Raw genomic sequence first — 18115 nt, forward strand, 5'->3', positions numbered from 1 at the left:
TCATGTCACTTCTCTTATTTTGTTATGCTTTCTACTTTTGCTACATACATGTTATATAGCAGCAAAAACTCCAGACAAACACGCTCATATAATTTACAAAGTAATGGCTCATTAAAAGCACTACAGATTGCAAGATTAGAACACCGTTTAAAAAATATAGAATAGCTTATCTAATGGTAATGTTAAAAATCTCTTTGCTCAATGACTCATTTATAGCATCCAACAGCCAGATCAATGAGTTCTGACTCAAAGATCCTCCACAGAAAGTGTTTGGATCATTAACTGCATTCATCAGACATTGCCATCAGGCCAAAACAAAAAAGTTAGTCTGCTTCATACAAGAGGTTTGTGTTCTTTGGATCTGGATAAAGGTGTCAAAAGGAGTTACAAATTTTGGGGTACTTAGAACATGGGCAAAATGGAACTGGGTTAAGACACCAGTGACTCGGAGCAATGATACATTTAGTATGTACAAATTTATAAAATGAGGGGAGTTTTTCTAGCCTGCAGCTTTTCTAGTCCTTTTATAGTATACTCAATGGCATAATTATACTGTAGCAACTCACATAGCTACTATAGGGCCTGGAGTTGGGAGGGGAAATCAGAGGCTGTAGAGGCAAATTATACTTAGAAAATTTGTTTGCATGTTTAGATAACACAGATCAAGTACTGTATCAGGGGTATGGGAAGAGCTGACTTTAGATACACTGAATTATTCAGGATCTTTGTTGCTAGTCTCAAAGACCCTTGGCTTTCTCAAGTAAGCAAACAGCATTTTAAGCTGCCTTAGTTTAGATTTATTGCCCTAGGAACCTAGGTAGCAGCTCTAAAATTAACCCTGCTTGCTTAACAGTCTATCCCAGGGGGTTGATTTACTAAAACCAGAGTGCAAACTCTGGTGCAGCTGTGCATGGTAGCCAATCGACACTGGAGCTCATAAACGGCCGTTCTGAATGTCAGATTGCTGGCAGGAAAATGCTGCTTTAAAAACGTGATTTTATCAGCGTTTTGCATTGCTGTCAATGCACATTTAGCGGCGCTAGCTTTTAACCGTGTTTCTCTGCCTCTATACAAAATCAATGGTTCCCTATGGGAGCCCATTGATTTGAATAGAAGTTGCACCAGAAGTCGGATCATTATGATCCGACTTGCGGTGCGACATGTGTGCTGAGGATAAGAGGGGGACCCCGCCACAATGAAAAAAAAAATTGACGTGGGGTTCCCCCCTCGGACAATACCAAGCCCTGGAAGGAGAGGCCAGAGAAGGTAGAGACCCCCCGAAGTCGGAAGAAGACCCCCGGAGTTGACTAATAAACTACTTTAAAAACCTGTGTAGTGTGTTTTATTTTTGACACTTTTCCCAGGTGAATGGGTAGGGGTACGATGTACCCCATACTCATTCACATAGGGTGGGGGGCCGGGATCTGGGGGCCCCCTTATTAAAGGGGGCTCCTGGATTCCGATAAGACCCCTGCCCGCAGACCCTGACAACCAACGGCCAGGGTTGTCGGGAAGAGGCCCTTGTCCTCATCAACATGGGGACAAGGTGCTTTGAGGTGGGGGGCGCAGCGCCCCCCCCTGCCCCGAAGCACCTACCCCCATGTTGAAGGCATGCGGCCTGGTACGGTTAAGGAGGGGAGCGCTCGCTCATCCCCACCCCCTTTCCTGACCGGCCAGGCTGCGTGCTCTAATAAGGGTTTGCCATGTCGTTTTTTTGGCGAAGGGGGTTCTCCTTAAAATCCATACCAGACCGAAGGGCTTGGTATTGTCTGAGGGGGGAACCCCACGTCAATTTTTTTTTTCATTGTGGCGGGGGTTCCCCTTCATCCTCAGCACACAAGTCGCACTGCAAGTCGGATCATGATGATCCGACTTGCGGTGCGACTTCTATTCAAATCAATGGGCTCCCATAGGGAACCACTGATTTTGAATAGAGGCAAAGAAACACACGAATGAGGCTTAACGCTCTTTTTACAGCGTTAACCCTCGTTTAACACCTTTTACCGTTGTCTGGCATTTCCAGTACTGCTCTTGAACGCAAATTCCTGGCATTCAGAAAAAAGCCAATAAATTCCACTGCTCATTAAAGCTAAAAAACGTCCATGTGTGCATGGACACATAGGCTAACATAGAGTGGAGTTTATGGGCTTTTAAAAAAAAAACGCCCAATCTCCAAAAAAACTGCAGTTTATCAGCTCCAGTGTGCATGGAGCCTAAAGTTAGCTCTCTGCACTACTGCCTCTTTCTTGACAACTTTTATCCACAGCAATAGTTCCTTTCAGTGTATTGACTATGTTGACAATTCTTCTGCTACCTGTCCTTAATTTAGACATAGTGGGGGGAACTTACAAAAACTGCAGTAGACAGAATAGAGCAGTTTCTAGCTTCAGCTTGTTCAGTTAAATTCTCCTCACTGTATGTTAAGTAAGAGTATTGTCTCAGTTGACAATGCCAGGTGCCACAGAGAGAAGTCACTGGGGGAGCCCATCAACCCAGTTGATCTGCTGTTACAACACTGAGGATACTCCAAATTATAATAAATTACTAAAAGTTTGCAGAACGCAGATCATCACACCTTTATGAGTCTGTTAAACATCCTATCCCTCTTTTGCAACTATAACGGCCTTCATTTTTCCGAGAAGGCTTTCTACAAGATTTTAAAGTGTGTCTGTGAGAATTTGTGCCCATTCACCCAATACATTTAGGAAACCAGCTAATGATGTTGAACGAGAAGAACTAGAATGCAATTGCCATTCTTATCCATGCCAAATGCATTTAAAAAGAGTTAAGGTCAGTGCCACTCAAGTTCTCCCACACCAAACTACATAGATCGGAAACTGGTTACATGAACAGTAGTAGTGATAACAAAGTCATTCTCTAAAAAATCTAAAATTGTGTGAGTGGTGTGTCCCAAGTCCTGTCTTGAGGCCAACGCTGTTCAATTTGTTTATTAATGATATAAAGTTGGAATTAAGAGCTCAACTTTAGGGTTTGCTGAGGATACCAAATTATAGCGGAGTTCCACCCAAAAGGGGAAGCTCCGCTTGCCTGACTCCACCGCCTTCCACTGCCACATTTGGCACCTTTTGTGGAGAGAGGGGAGTGGGTACCTGGTTTTAACAGGTAACCGTTCCCACTTCCGGCCCAGTTTGCCGGGAAGTATGACCCCCTCCTCCCCCCCTGCTGTTGGCTATTGCATGCGCAGTAGGAAACAAGCTGTGAAGCTGCACAAGCCTGTTTCCCTTAGCCAAGATGGTGGCGGCAGCTCCCGAGAGCCGATTCAAGAATTGGCTGAGGTGAGGACACCGCTGGATGTCTGGACCCTAATAGTAAAAGTCAGCAGCTACAGTATTTGTAGCTGCTGACTTTTAACCACTTCAGCCCTGGAAGATATTTTCCCCTTAATGACCAGGCCATTTTTTTTTGCGATACGGCGCTGTGTCGCTTTAACTGACAATTGCGCGGTTGTGCGACACTGCACCAAAACAAAATTGACACCCTTTTTTTCCCACAAATAGAGCTTTCTTTTGGTGGTATTTGATCACCTCTGCGGTTTTTATTTTTTGCGCTATAAACAAAAAAAGGACAATTTAAAAAAAAAAAAAAAAAAGTAATAATATTTTTTACTTTTTGCTATAATCAATATCCCCCCCCAAAAAACAAAAAAAGACCTACATTTCTTCATCAGCTCAGGCCAATATGTATTCTACATATTTTTAGTAAAAAAAAAAAAATTTGCAATATAACAATAGCGTATAATGATTGGTTTGCGCAAAAGTTATAGCGCCTACAAAATAGGGGATAGATTTATGGCATTTTTAATATTAATATTTTTTTACTAGTAATGGCGGTGATCAGCGATCTTTAGCGGGACTGCGACATTGCGATAGATCAGACACTTTTTTGGGACCAGTGACATTTATACAGCTATCAGTGCTATAAAAATGCACTGATTATTGTATAAATGACACTGGCAAGGAAGAGGTTAACACTAGGGGGCGATCAAAGGGTTAAGTGTTCCCTAGGGAGGTGTTTCTAACTGTGGGGGGAGTGGACTGACTGGGAGTAGAGAGAGAGAGAGAGAGAGAGACACAGAGAAAGAGATCGCTGTCCCTGTTCACTAGGAACAGCAGATCTCTCTCTCTCCTCTGTCAGAATGGGGATCTGTTTGTTTACACTGACAGATCCCCGTTCTGGCTCTCTGTGGAGTGATCGCGGGTGGCCGGTGGAGCATTGTACCGTCGGCCACACACCTAGGGCCCCCCCCCCCGCTGTGCAGCGGGCACGCGCCTGCTATAGCTCTTAAAAGGAGCAGAGGTATACCTATGGCGATTTGCAGGAACGAGCCGACCTGCCCCAGTATAATGACAGTGGCTGGCCGGCAAGCGGTTGATTTTTTTTGGGGGGGGGGGGGGGGGGGGGCGGAACTCCTCTTTATGCAGGGAACTAAATTGGGCACAGGATGTAGTAGCATTACAGAGAGGATAAGTTCTATATTGAGGAATGTAAAGTTTTGCACATGGGTGTTAAAAATAGACATGCATATACACATTAAAAGGGGCTCCAATGAAAGAATCAGTGATATAAAAGAGGCTCTTGGGGTGCTTATAGATCACAGACTTAGAAATCGCAAGCAATGCCAAAATGCAGCTAAGGTAGTAAAATACTCTCATGTAGAGGTGCTTAACATGGGATATGATAACAGTGTAAAAATGTTATTAAAAGGTGACTCCAGTAACAGATAAAAATGCTTACTCTAAGGTCCCTGAAGAGGACATGCAGCCATGATTTGAGGAAAAGAGGTTTAACCTTAGACGGCTTCTTGCACACATCTGTATATTAGGGGTATTGCTACACACAGTAAAATATACTTGTTGTTGCTCCCAGGAGTCAAAGCTGTGGGTTTTTTGCTATAGAAATACATTCCAAAAATGCAATACATGGCTATGTGCATATGAACACCGGCATATAGCATGTTTATGCTTGCTTGCAGCCTTTTAAGCGCACATAGCCACTCATGCCGTTTTTTGTAATGTATGTCCATGGGTGAAAATACACTGCAGCTGTGGCTCCTGGGAGCCACAACAGCAAGCATATTTTACTCTGTACGGCCATAAATCTAATATACAGCCATATGCAAGCAACTGCCTTAACTTGGGATCTACATAGTATATATGGTATATATGCCAATTAAGACAGGTTTTTTTTTCGTCCCTATGCTATACCTTTTATTAGTACCCCACCAGCTGAAAAAATATAAACACTGCTTTTTAAGTGGGAATGAAAGTGTAATAGTATGGCTTGATGTCCACTGAATCATGTTGGAAAAAAATATGCAGTTTTAATGGGTTCAGCACATACCATAAATAAAATCAGCTCCACCTTTAATTTAATTACATTCTGAGATAATGTTTTCATTAAAAAAAGTTTTTCTGTTTTCCTTGTTACCACATTGGGTTTTGTTTAAATGGATGTCAAAATTCTAGATTACATTTTTTCCTTTATATCCAATTTGTAAAAATACAGAAGCAAACAGCTGAAGCGCATGAACCCAGAAGGAACCCCATGTCAGAGGTGAGAACAAGCCACTGGAGGGATTCGCTTTACAGGTAAATTTGTCATAATATGCAAGCATTTGATGTATACTTTTATTGATTATGACATTAACCTGCAGGAGGACATTTTTAATTTTTTAAAATTTTTTATTTAAAGTGTTTACTACCCCTTTAAGCAAAGTACATTTATGAGTTGGCGCCTTCAAAATCCAGCAACAACCAGTTGTGATAATTTTTTCCATTGTTGGATCTGGGTGGCTGGCTTGGCATCATTACTCTTGCAATGGAATGTAACATACTTTCAGGTTACACTCTGAGTACTTTGTTACATCACAGTAAACCTGCCACAGTGAATGGTGAAAAAATAGTGTAGCGCTAATAATGATATATGATACAAATACCAATACGTGTACTAAAAACACAATGTGAGTGTTAGGTGAATGAACCAGTAAAGCTTGAAATCCTGAATGGTCTGCATCACTGAACTCCACAGACACTATATGATCAAGATAGGTGTACCCCAGAACAGCTCCTCAAAAGCTCCAACGGAAAAAAACATATGGAAAAAGAAGGAGGGCTCCAGATATTTCAATAAACCTAAATAAATCGGTTTGACCTGCTCTATCTGGAGCCCTCCTTTTTCCATATGTTTTTTCTGTTGGAGCTTATGAGGAGCTGTTCCGAGGTACACCTATCTTGATCATATCTGTGGAGTTCATTGACGGGGAATCAGGGACCCTGCACCTGATCCATCCGACCATCCTCCGTGTACAGCACCTGATCCAGACCATTCAGGATTTCAAGCTTTACTACTTATCCCTGAAGAGTTGTTTAGAGTGACTACAGACAACTTGTTTTTTCTTTCCCACTGGTTTGTTGCCACTTTAACAGGAAGAAGTTCAACCTGCCTACTTCCAGTTTATGTGGACTTTACTCTGCACTATCAATTGAAGTTTATACTTACAATTGGATTCAATGCACATATTGTGTTTATTGTGCCATGCACATTCATTTATGATTGTTTTTATACATTGTTCATGCACAATGTGTTTTGATTACACATATTGGTATTTGTATCATATATCATTATTAGCGCTACACTATTTTTTCACCATTCATGTTAGACTTTGTTTGAGTGCTAGCAGCTTTTTTATTCATTTATTTTTGACTTTAGCGCAGTTTTTTCCCCCCATTCTTTAAACCTGCCACAGACCTAGACAAGTCAAATGGGGCATATGATACAAAAATATACAGGTTACCTAAAGCCTAGTACACACTATCATTTTTTTTTTTTTTTCAGGTTCAGGTGTCTTTTGGTGCAGCATAGTCTTTTTGACACCATAAACTTCAAAGGAAATGTATGGAAAGTGCATCTAGAATTCGACTTTAGTGTGTTTTTGATAGTTTTATGTATAAAATAAAGTCTCCTCCTCAAATAAGCATGAAGAATGAAAACATAAAAAACACACTACAAAAATGCACTGAAAAACCTAGGTGCAATGAATACCGCACATCAAAACATAGTAGATCCAGAGATATATGCAACTGAAGTTGTACTGATGGGGATTTTTTTTTAAATATTTTAAATCAGGGGTTTTTGTTTTTTTTGCAGTGTAACTATATATTTAGGTGTGCAGTAGCCGATGTGTGTTTTTTTCTCTTTTATTCATGTAACTTGATTTAATTAGTGACTTTGTTTACACGTATTAAAAGCTACACCTAAGGTATACATTTAATAATCAGAGGCAAGGGCACGCTCAAAGCAATATTTAGTAAACCCATTACCAGGTAAAATACAGAAATGGTAATTGGCAATATTAGACTTCATAAAAAGTTTCATAGGGAAAGCATACTTCTCCCTGATCCAGTCATATATGACCAGGAAAAACAGGAAAAAAAACACAGATGATCACATGATTTTTGCATCACATCTATCCTTCTGTTTACATTCTGCTACCAAAATAATTTTAAAGCAACTGAAAATATATCTCTAACAATCTACTGCGCGTTCAACTAATAAAAGAGAAGTGACAAAAATTGTTTTTCATTTCAACAACTATAAAAAAAAGATCAACTAATGAATTTAAGTCATACTTAAATATAAACTATACAATTTGTCAGTAGTGTCAGATAAATACATATTGATTTTCAATAGTCTGACAAAAGATATAACATGAATCATTTGCCATGTACACATTTTGCATTTTCAAATAAAGAATTATGTACCCTGTTGCATTATAGTCACATCACATTTTAAAAGGTAAATGCACTTTGTCATTAAAGTCAACAATACATATCTCCCCCTGCCAACATCAACACTTATGGCAAACGACTTGGTTCATAAGCAGACTGCAGCTTCATGTTAAAGTGATATTTATCGCCACGTCCTTCTGCACTTTCAGGCTTCCTGGGAATATGATGCCTCAGCATGACAGCGCATGTGCTCCCCGTCATAGAGGATAATAGCTCAATAATGGGGTGTGTATGGTGCACTTTCATGAGAAACTGCACTAATCCTTTAGGCTGAAACCACATTTGTGCAGTTTTGCCAGATGCATTTTCCACTGAAATCAATAAGAGTGCAATGGGAGTTATTTTGGCATTCAAGGCATTAGAATGTGTGCAACCCATGTTGATGTGTGTTTGGTGCATTTCCTTTATTTCAATAGAATACACATCATGCCAAAGTGTAGTTCCAGCATTAAACACTTTGGTTTCAAGCGAGATATAAATCTCCAGCTGTGCTGAGAAACTTTTTAAAAAGGTCATTTATTAGGTGCTGCAACCGCACCTAAATAATTAGGTAGCAAACATTACAAGTAACAAATTATTGTCTTTTCTCAAGTTTTCAAGGCCTGGACGGAAATTTCTGTAAAAGACATGTAAACAAAACGACAATTCTATACAAAGTGCAATTCACTTAAGGCTCGTACAAGTCCGCAGAGGTCCTACCAGGCCCAATCAACTTATCTCCACCATCATACAGCACAGCAACCTAGCTAGATAAGCTTTGGTAGAAAGCTAGTTTCACTCTTTCAATGTGATAACACAGTTTAATTGCCATTGCGGGCTTCAGATCCATACAGTCTTGTACAGCAGGTAGACTGAGCAACAGTAGTGCTCTCCCATCTATTTCCTGATTGAGAAAACAGAAAAAAAAAGCATGTAAACACAAAAAAGGATTTATTGCTATACAGGACAAGATCAGTATACTGCAATGCTGAAATGATCTGTCTTTCCATTTTTACAATGTTAAAAATTTCTCTAATGACCATGCATCTCTTCTTCCAGATTGTGGAGGACGGGGTTATAGGACACTGTGCAGACACACAGGGGTTGATTTACTAAAACTGGAGAGCGCAAAATGTGCTGCAGCTCTGTATAGAAACCAATCAGCTTCCAGTTTTATTGTCAAAGCTTAATTGAACAAGCTGGTTAGAAGCTAATTGGCTACCTTGCACAGCTGCACCAGATTTTGCACTCTCCAGTCCTAGTAAATCAACCCCACAGTGTGGCTGTATTCCATAATCTGTTCAGCTTATAGTGGTTGTAAACCCTTTTATTTCACAGTGAAGTGACTAGCATTAGGTGATACATAGAGATGAAACAAATCTTGCTATAAGTTGTAGCTGAGTATCTGCAGCCATTTCTTCTGTAGATCGATCTGAAAACAAACAGGAAAGGATTTCTCTCAAATTCTAGGAGCGGGGTAGGGATCAGAAGTCTTCACACAGGCAACAGCTCTGAGCCCTGATTGGAGGGAAAGGACACATCCCTCCGCCGCCTCTTTTCACCAAGTACGGGGAACAAGCACAGCTGTGAATAAGGCTGCTTTCACACAAAGGGTCTGATCAGGTCCGCCTGTCAATTTTTCAGGCAGACCTTATCGGATGCTCCCTTCAACCCTATGGATCAGCAGGCGTAAACGAACCTGTGTCCGTTTACACCCCCCTACCTCCAATTCAATCCGGTCCACTTAAAACAAACAGAGGGGGATCCGTACCCCTTTGTATAAACCAGTGGTTCTCAACCTCAGTCCTCAAATACCCCCCAACAGGCAATGTTTTCAGGTTTTCCTTTATCTTACACAGGTGCTTTAAATCAGAATCAATAGCTTGGTATATTGGAAAGCTATTTTATCTAAGAGAAATTCTCAAAACATGGCCTGTTGGGGGTACCGAGGTTGAGAACCACTGGTCTAGATAGATCAAAGAGCAGTCGGCCCTAAATGGACAGGCGGAGTCCATTTACACTAGGCCACCCATAGAGCAGAGCAGGTTTTTTCCATGTTGGTTCTACAGAAACCGAGTGGACACAAACTCGACATCAGCCAGCTCTGCTCTGCTAGCAGAGGATTACCTGACAGATTCCCTGCTGATCTTAACAGAGTCCATCCCATATGAAAGGGACCTAACAGTCACAGGATGTTCTACAGCTCCCTCCCCTGTCACCATTGTAATTCTTGGTGTTGCAAAAAGCTGCCAGTAGTGACTCATGCTGATAACAGAGGAACCAACCAGTAGGGAGAAATGACACTTTGATGAGAGACAAGTACAGGGGGATGAACCTTTCATATTTCATGTCTGCGGTTTACATTTTAAAGGACCGTTCACACCCAAACATGAGTGAGTGTTTCCAGCCCCGTGTTCAAACTGCACTGGTTGTGCAATCTGCTGCAGGTGTCAATATAATGACACCCCAAACACAGATCACAAACACTGGTAATGCAGTATTATGCAATTTGGTGCGTTTTTGAAAAATAGCACATGTACTACTTTTTGTGTGATCCAGTGCGATTTTAGCCCAATAAAATGAATGAGCTGAAATCTGCACCACACTGAGTTGCACAGGAATCACACAAGAACAAGAACCACATTTCTTGTGTGATTCAGGTGGGAACCAATCCTGAGGCAAGATGCAGATGTGCTTGAGCAGGGCACATGTTGAAGAGGCAGGCTGTGATTGGGAGGGGATGTGTGCTAGAAGCAGGCTGTGATTAGTCAAGAGGTGGGGTCGCTAAACAAACTACCCAATACAGTCATACTGTGAGTCTGCAGTGACCTGTGTCTCTCAATAGCCAGCCAAAGGATGAAAACTGATCACATAAGCACAAATCAGCTTCTGTGCTTTGTGTGGTCAGTTTAGAACATGGAAGAAAGGTGACTGACAGGATAAACCAAGTACTTCAGATGGAAGGCGTACATGAAAATGATAGACACGCTAATTGATAAAATACACATATGTAAACACACATATTGAAAAAAATATTTAGGGTAACATACACTGTAAACCCTTTGTCGTGTCCGGTTGACAGTGCTGCAAGCAGTGCAGTTACAGTGCGGCATTTCTGCCCTTTTCATATTGCCTCCTAGCTGTCTACCAGCCTTCCTTTAAAAAGTGATTCACCATGGATCATTTTGCACAGGGGCAGCAAGGGCTACAGCCCGAGTGATCGAAGACTTGATGGTAAAAACAAAAAAAACAAAAAATTAATTTAAAAAAAGATAAATAACCGACTTGATCATTTAAACAGTGGGAGTGCCCTTTGGTCCTAGTTGTGTCGAACTGAAAGTGAAGACAGAGGAAAATTTACTAAAACTGCAGCTGTACATGGCAACCAATCAGCTTCAAGATTTAATTCTCAAAACGTAAAGGGTAACTTTTGTGGGGGAAAAAAATTAGCACATAAAAAAAAAAAAAGTGTATACAATTGCGACAAGTCATTTTGTAATTGAATGTTAAATATAATTACCTTTTTGCAATGCAAAATGGCTACCTGGAGGCATTATGTACACAGATGGTGTAAAGAATGCCCCCTGAAAATGTCATTTCCAGCTTCAGTGATTAGCTTACTGATTTTCCCAGAAGCCTGCACTAAGATACAAATCAGATTTTAAGCACCCCCTGTAATAAAAATTTCATTTTTGGTAAGATACTTCCAAAGGGAAATCACGTCTAAAGGGATCAGATCTTGCCAATTTCCTCATATGAGCCATACAGGTACAGCAGCTGGTTGATAATTATAAAACCACTGCCATACAGATGCACATGGACACAGACAAGCAGCTATTTCTTCAGAATAACAAAAAAAAATAAAATCTGCAACAAAGTTTGTTAAAAACCCTGCAATGTACAAAGATCACCCAGACTGGTGGAGTTGCACTTTAAAATGGAACTAAACACTATTAATTTGAGAAGTTTCCTTACCTGGTCTTGGAAAAGTTTAGCCAAATGTGAGCAGTCTGTTGACTTGATGTACTCTACTACATCAGTGACAGTCCAGTTCAGTGGGCTTCCATTCAGTGCCAAAGGTTCTGTAAATTCAATACGGATATCCTGCAAAGATATAACCATAATACATAGGATACATACAATACAACTGACTTGGAACAAGTATGCAGCTAGTAAAATGTGTGGATTCCTGATATGTTCATACTCTTTTCTGTGACTCAGCTCTCATACCTCTGTGCTTTAAGCTTTATTAAAGGATAAATTGCACCTGTTACTCCTGCGGCTACTCAGGGATCCGCTGACTCTGTGTGACAGCAGTACAGGGAGAAGTTCCCCATACCAGCTGTCACTTTTTGAAAAGTGTGTGCGAGGCTCCTCCCACACGGTCACCTCATTTATACACAGAGTTTTGTGAATGAATGAGCTACAAGTACCGACATCCCTTGAGGCTGTTGGCTTGTAGTTCTCAATTAACTACCTGGGTGTCGTTGAGCACTATGGTAGTGCATTGATTCTTCCTACCTGTGTGAAAGTGTCTGCCCGTACGATGTATGGGCAGACAGCTTACACTAACAGTCTGCATGACACGGAACTGACATGACATGGAACTGTGTGTTTCCCAGAACACAAGGGGGGGGGGTCGGGCATCTGCGGATATTCTGCGGCTGTCTAAGCCCTGAAGTGGCTGCAGATACCTGTATTAGACAAGTATCTGCAACCCCCTGAAAGGTGCCAATTGTGGCACCGGAGGGGGGGAGGAATCCGATGAGCGGAAGTTCCACTTTAGGGTGGAACTCAGCTTTAACCCATCATATGGACATCCCTTGCAATGCCCACCCAAGTAAATAAATATATAAATTGCCTAAATTATATTTACAGCATTAATGCAGTAATAAGCCCACCAGTCCTGCAGCCTCCTGGGATCTTGGGAAACCTAAATCTGTATACTCAGAAGGCAGTCTTTGGAGCGGATTTAAAATCTCTTGCGAATGTGCACCTGCTCTGTTTTTAAACTAGCTGGAATTGTATTTTTTTTTTCAATCAAATGTTCTTATTTCCTCATTCTATTGTGTTTGAGGGGTATAGTTTTCAAGTACAATGCATCTCTATTCATCAGAATCCTATGCTTCCCAACAGTTTTTCAAGCAACATCAGAACACTTCAAACCCACCAGTGAGCAAAGACCATATAAGGTCTCAGTGAGGCGGAAAGTGCCATTATCAGTATACTTGGTACAGTGGTCAAAGAGGACCACAAGCCCTCAGTACTATGGGGCCTGGCTGCAGCTAATACCTTGGCAAACCCCACTCTTGGTACCTGTATCTGAAAAAATATTTTGGATTTGCCTCTCCATTGGCCAACACTGCTGCACTAACTTTGACAGCGAAGGTATGAGAATAATGCCACCAATCAAGTCTGCATTGTTTTCCTTTACCATACAAGTTATACTTCCTTGCATGAAGTTATCAGTGTTTGTTATGCAAATATCATCACTATGAGGAAAATAACCTGTGTCACTGGAATCCCTTTGTAGAATACCTTAGCTGAAAGATGTTTATCACTGTTTAGGAACCATGGTTTCACTTTCTTTTCACAAGTCAGTGAATGTTCACTGCGAGTTGGCGAGGCAGATGAAGACCCTTTTCCTGAAGGTTCTGAGCCCTCCTGGTGCTCCTGGACACTCTCTTCACTAGGAGAATCATCTTCATCTTCCTCCTCCTCATCACCACTCCCCTACATTGGATGAAACAAATATAAAACATAGTTACATTAGGCAGGCTGTAAGGAAGATGTAATCTTTTGATGCTGAATACTTGCTCTTCATCTAGAAGACACACACCATGGGGTTTTCAAGAGTTCATGACACAAATGCTAGCATCACATAATAAATACAAGTTACAAAAAATATGGTATTGCATGTCTATTCCATTGAAAATAGGACATTCAATTACACCTGCAGGTGTCATATGATAATACTTAAAATTACGGTAATTTGTACTGCGCAATTCTAGGGCCTCTGCTACAGTCGCTCATATCTTTGTAGAAAGATACACACCAGGGTCCAATTTAGGAAGAACCACCATACCAGCATGATTTTAGGAAGGAGAAGAAGCCAACAAGCAAAGATAAGAGTCCTGAAGGGATTTGAAGCAAAGACTTTAGTGTTGTAAGGCAGGAGTACTAACCACTGTGTCACTACACTATTTGTGATGTATGAAGTTCAAGCAGTAAAGTCAAAAAGCAGTCCTTAGCATACAAGAACTATTTTTCATCAAGTTTAAACACCAATTTGTTCAGCTGTTCCTATTGATGGTTGCTTTGTACAAGTTTCTCTGCAGATTTTATTTTGAAGGCATATAATATTGACAAAGATGACATCTTCCATAGCTACCCCTCTCCCAAGCTGTTGAATTGCTGGGATCATTCTTCTCTGACTTCACCGAGTACAATAAATGTGGTGTATGTGCATGAGAGGTCTGTTTCCTTTTCTCAATAGAAAAAGGTAATTATTGGCATCTGGATATTAAAGAAATTTTTTTTCTTGGGAGAACAATCTGTGTTATATATATGTAGACTTTACAATATATGGTGAAATAAATGAATATTATCCAACCACTCTAAGATCTGCGTTTGTTGTTAGTTGGCTGAACATAAGGAGCAGCAGGAACCTTCAGATAGCTGTCTGTCCTAACATGTCCTCATGCCTCCACCCGTAGGAATGCCTTCAGAGCCCCATCAGTGTCTATGCCTCCTTCATTTCATTGCTAACACGCAGGTTGCCAATTTCTTCATTCATCAGCCTAATCAGTTTGGTCTTATATACAAATTAATAACTCATTTAAAGCTGAACTCCAGCCTACCTCTACAGGTACAGCTGTAGAGACTCCTTTCCTGTACTCGAATCTCTTACTCAGATTTCACTGTACACTGAGCTTCACACAATGTGCATTAAAAGCTGTAGCAAGTCAGATAGAGCCTGTCTTATTACCTGACTGAAGGATGTCTAGAGAGGTCTTGCTATCCCTGTCCCACTCCTTTTATTCATTGGATTTCAGTTCTTTGATTCATGGAGGTCATGTGGTTGTTACTTAGGGCAGTCTGCTTGCAACTTCAGCCAGCCTAGGAACACCCACTACTCCATATGACACCCATTTACTGATATTTTCATAACTTCAAATAGGCAGCCCACTGCTTGCATCAAAGTTAAGGGTTTGTGAGAGGAGTGCCGATTATTTTGTTTTAGTTTTTTTTTTTTAGTAACTGCCCCCTGCCAATCTCTTCCACTAGTCATGATGTTCCTGCCTTGCACATAGAAGTAAAGAGGCCCAGTCACATCATCACTATGTCTAAAATAAGGTATGCAATATAAAAACTGAAAAGTTTTATTTAAAAATTGAATTAAATAAGAATTCCATGTGACGTCGTATCCCCACCTCTCCACCTTGTCCAATAAGATAATTCTTTGCATTCATCGAGAAAACACAAAACAATCTATGAATGGTGCCCATGTTGAGTGGGTGACCTCCTGTGTTCAAAATGCAGCAGGGCAGCTGCTTGGCATGGGACCTGGAAGCTAGTAGAGATCACTGTAGTAACGGTGTTTACTACAGCGATTTATGCAGCAGCTTCTAGAGGCACCCCACAGGTATGGTATATACAAAGTTACAGTGGATATAAAAAGTCTACACACAGATCTTTTTCCACCTTTAATGTGACCAAAAAACTGTACTACAACTCAGTTGGATAACAAACTGAAATCTTTTAGGTGGAGAGAAGCAAAAATAAACTAAAATAATAAGGTTGCATAAGTACAGAGGGGCAAAAAAGTATTTAGTCAGCAACCAATTGTGCAAGTTCTCCCACTTAAAAAGATGAGAGGCCTGTAATTGTCATCATAGGTATACCTCAACTACGAGAGACAAAATGTGGAAACAAATTCAGGCAATCACATTGTCTGATTTTTGAAAGAATTTATTTGCAAATTATGGTGGAAAATAAGTATTTGGTCAATATCAAAAGTTCATCTCAATACTTTGTTATATATCCTTTGTTGGCAATGACAGAGGTCAAACGTTTTCTCTAAGTCTTCACAAGGTTGTCACACACTGTTGCTGGTATGTTGGCCCATTCCTCCATGCAGATTTCCTCTAGAGCAGTGATGTTTTGGGGCTGTCGCTGGGCAACACAGACTTTCAACTCCCTCCAAAGGTTTTCTATGGGGTTGAGATCTGGAGACTGGCTAGGCCACTCCAGGACCTTGAAATGCTTCTTATGAAGCCACTCCTTCGTTGCCCGGGTGGTGTGTTTGGGATCATTGTCATACTGAAAGACCCAGCCACGTTTCATCTTCAATGCCCTTGCTGACAGGAGGAGGTTTGCACTCAAAATCTCACGATACATGGCCCCATTCATTCTTTCGTGTACACGGATCAGTCGTCCTGTTCCCTTTGCAGAGAAACAGCCCCAAAGCATGATGTTGCCACCCCCATGCTTCACAGTAGGTATGGTGTTCTTTGGTTGCAACTCAGCATTCTCTCTCCTCCAAACATGATGAGTTGTGTTTCTACCAAACAGTTCTACTTTGGTTTCATCTGACCATATGACATTCTCCCAATCCTCTTCTGGATCATCCAAATGCTCTCTAGCAAACCTCAGACGGGCCCAGACATGTACTGTAGGTTGTGGACAGGTGTCTTTTATACTGATAACAAGTTCAAACAGGTGCCATTAATACAGGTAATGAGCCTCTTAAAGAAGAAGATACAGGTCTGTCAGAGCCAGAAATCTTGCTTGTTTGTAGGTGACCAAATACCTATTTTCCACCATAATTTGCAAATAAATTCTTTCAAAAATCAGACAATGTGGTTGTCTGGATTTGTTTCCACATTTTGTCTCTCATAGTTGAGGTATACCTATGATGACAATTACAGGCCTCTCATCTTTTTAAGCGGGAGAACTTGCACAATTGGTGGCTGACTAAATACTTTTTTGCCCCACTGTATGCATACCCTTAGACTAATGCTTTGTTGAAGCACCTTTTGATTTTATTACAGCACTCAGTCTTTTTTGGGTATGAGTCTTATCAGCATGGCACATTTTGACTTGGCAATATCTGCCCACTCTTCTTTGGAAAAACACTCCAAATCTATCAGATTGCGAGGTCATCTCCTGTGCACACCCCTCTTCAGATCACCCCACAGATTTTCAATCAGATTCAGGTCTGGGCTCTGACTGAGCCATTCCAAAACTTTAATCTTCTTCTGCTGAAGCCATTCCTTTGTTGATTTGGAAGTATGCTTTGGGTTATTGTCAGGCTGAAATATGAAGTTCCTCTTCATGTTCAGCTTTCTAGCAGAAGCCTGAAGGTTTTGTGCCAATATTGACTGGTATTTGGAACTGTTCATAATAGGGGTAAACCAAATGGATTTAAACCAAATGGATTGCTGAAACCGAAACCAAAAATGCAGACTGCACTTTGCCGAAAACGAGTTTTTAAAAAATAATTATATTTTTATATATAATTGTATTATTAATCAATCTTTTAATTAATATCAATTTAAATAAATATTAATTTATTGTTGGCCATTATTGGCACCTTTAGTGCAAGAAAGGTCAAGAAAAATGCAGTCTGCATTCTGTGACCATCTCTTGCATTATGTCCACAGTCTCTAACCATCTCTTGTATCATGTCCTGTGCCCAGCAGCCTCACCATTGCCCATCATATGCAGCTTGCCTGTGCCCAGCAGCCTCACCAGTGCCCGTCATATGCAGCCTGCCTGTGCCCAGCAGCCTACTGTTAATGAATAAGCGCACCTGTGTGTGAAATGCGTCTACCATTTGAAGTGTTTGTAACACTTGGGATGTTCATTTATTAAACAAGAATTTTTATGGATCTTGGAGTGCAGCCATTTCTTCAGTGTGGATCGTATGCGGAGGCGAGCATTAGGCTTCCTGTCTCACCTGGAGCAGCGAGATTTTTTGTTTGCCATATTGTGGCACTTGATGATGACTGTCTTCACTGTGTTCCATTGTATATCTAATGCCTCACAAATTCTTTTGTACCCTTCTCCTGACTGTTACCTTTTAACAATGAGATCCCTCTGATGCTTTGGAAGCTCTCTGCGGACCATGGCTTTTGCTGTAGGATGCGACTAAGAAAATGTCAGGAAAGACCTACTATAACAGCTGAACTTTATTTGGGGTTAATCAGAAGCACTTGATGATGGCAGGTGTGTACTGACTCCTATTTAACATGAGTTTGAATGTGATTGCTCAATTCTGAACACAGCTACATCCCCAGTTATAAGAGGGTGTGCACACTTATGCA

At 40.9% G+C, this 18115-nt stretch overlaps 1 protein-coding gene across 1 annotated transcript in view; it reads right to left on the reverse strand.

Annotated features, from left to right (window-relative positions):
- Positions 1–6220: 6220 nt before the first annotated feature.
- The window catches only part of SFMBT1 (Scm like with four mbt domains 1), a 233687-nt gene continuing 221792 nt past the window's right edge, over positions 6221–18115 (reverse strand). Inside the window, exons 19-21 of the mRNA XM_073592509.1 lie at positions 13326–13520; positions 11763–11891; positions 6221–8691 (exon numbers count right to left, since the gene is read on the reverse strand). Of these exons, the coding sequence (XP_073448610.1) occupies positions 8551–8691; positions 11763–11891; positions 13326–13520 (465 nt within the window). The 3' untranslated portion in view covers positions 6221–8550. The remainder of the gene's footprint in view (positions 8692–11762; positions 11892–13325; positions 13521–18115) is intronic.

The sequence above is a fragment of the Aquarana catesbeiana genome, linkage group LG07 (assembly GCF_042186555.1).
Source record: "Aquarana catesbeiana isolate 2022-GZ linkage group LG07, ASM4218655v1, whole genome shotgun sequence".
NCBI lineage: Eukaryota > Metazoa > Chordata > Amphibia > Anura > Ranidae > Aquarana > Aquarana catesbeiana.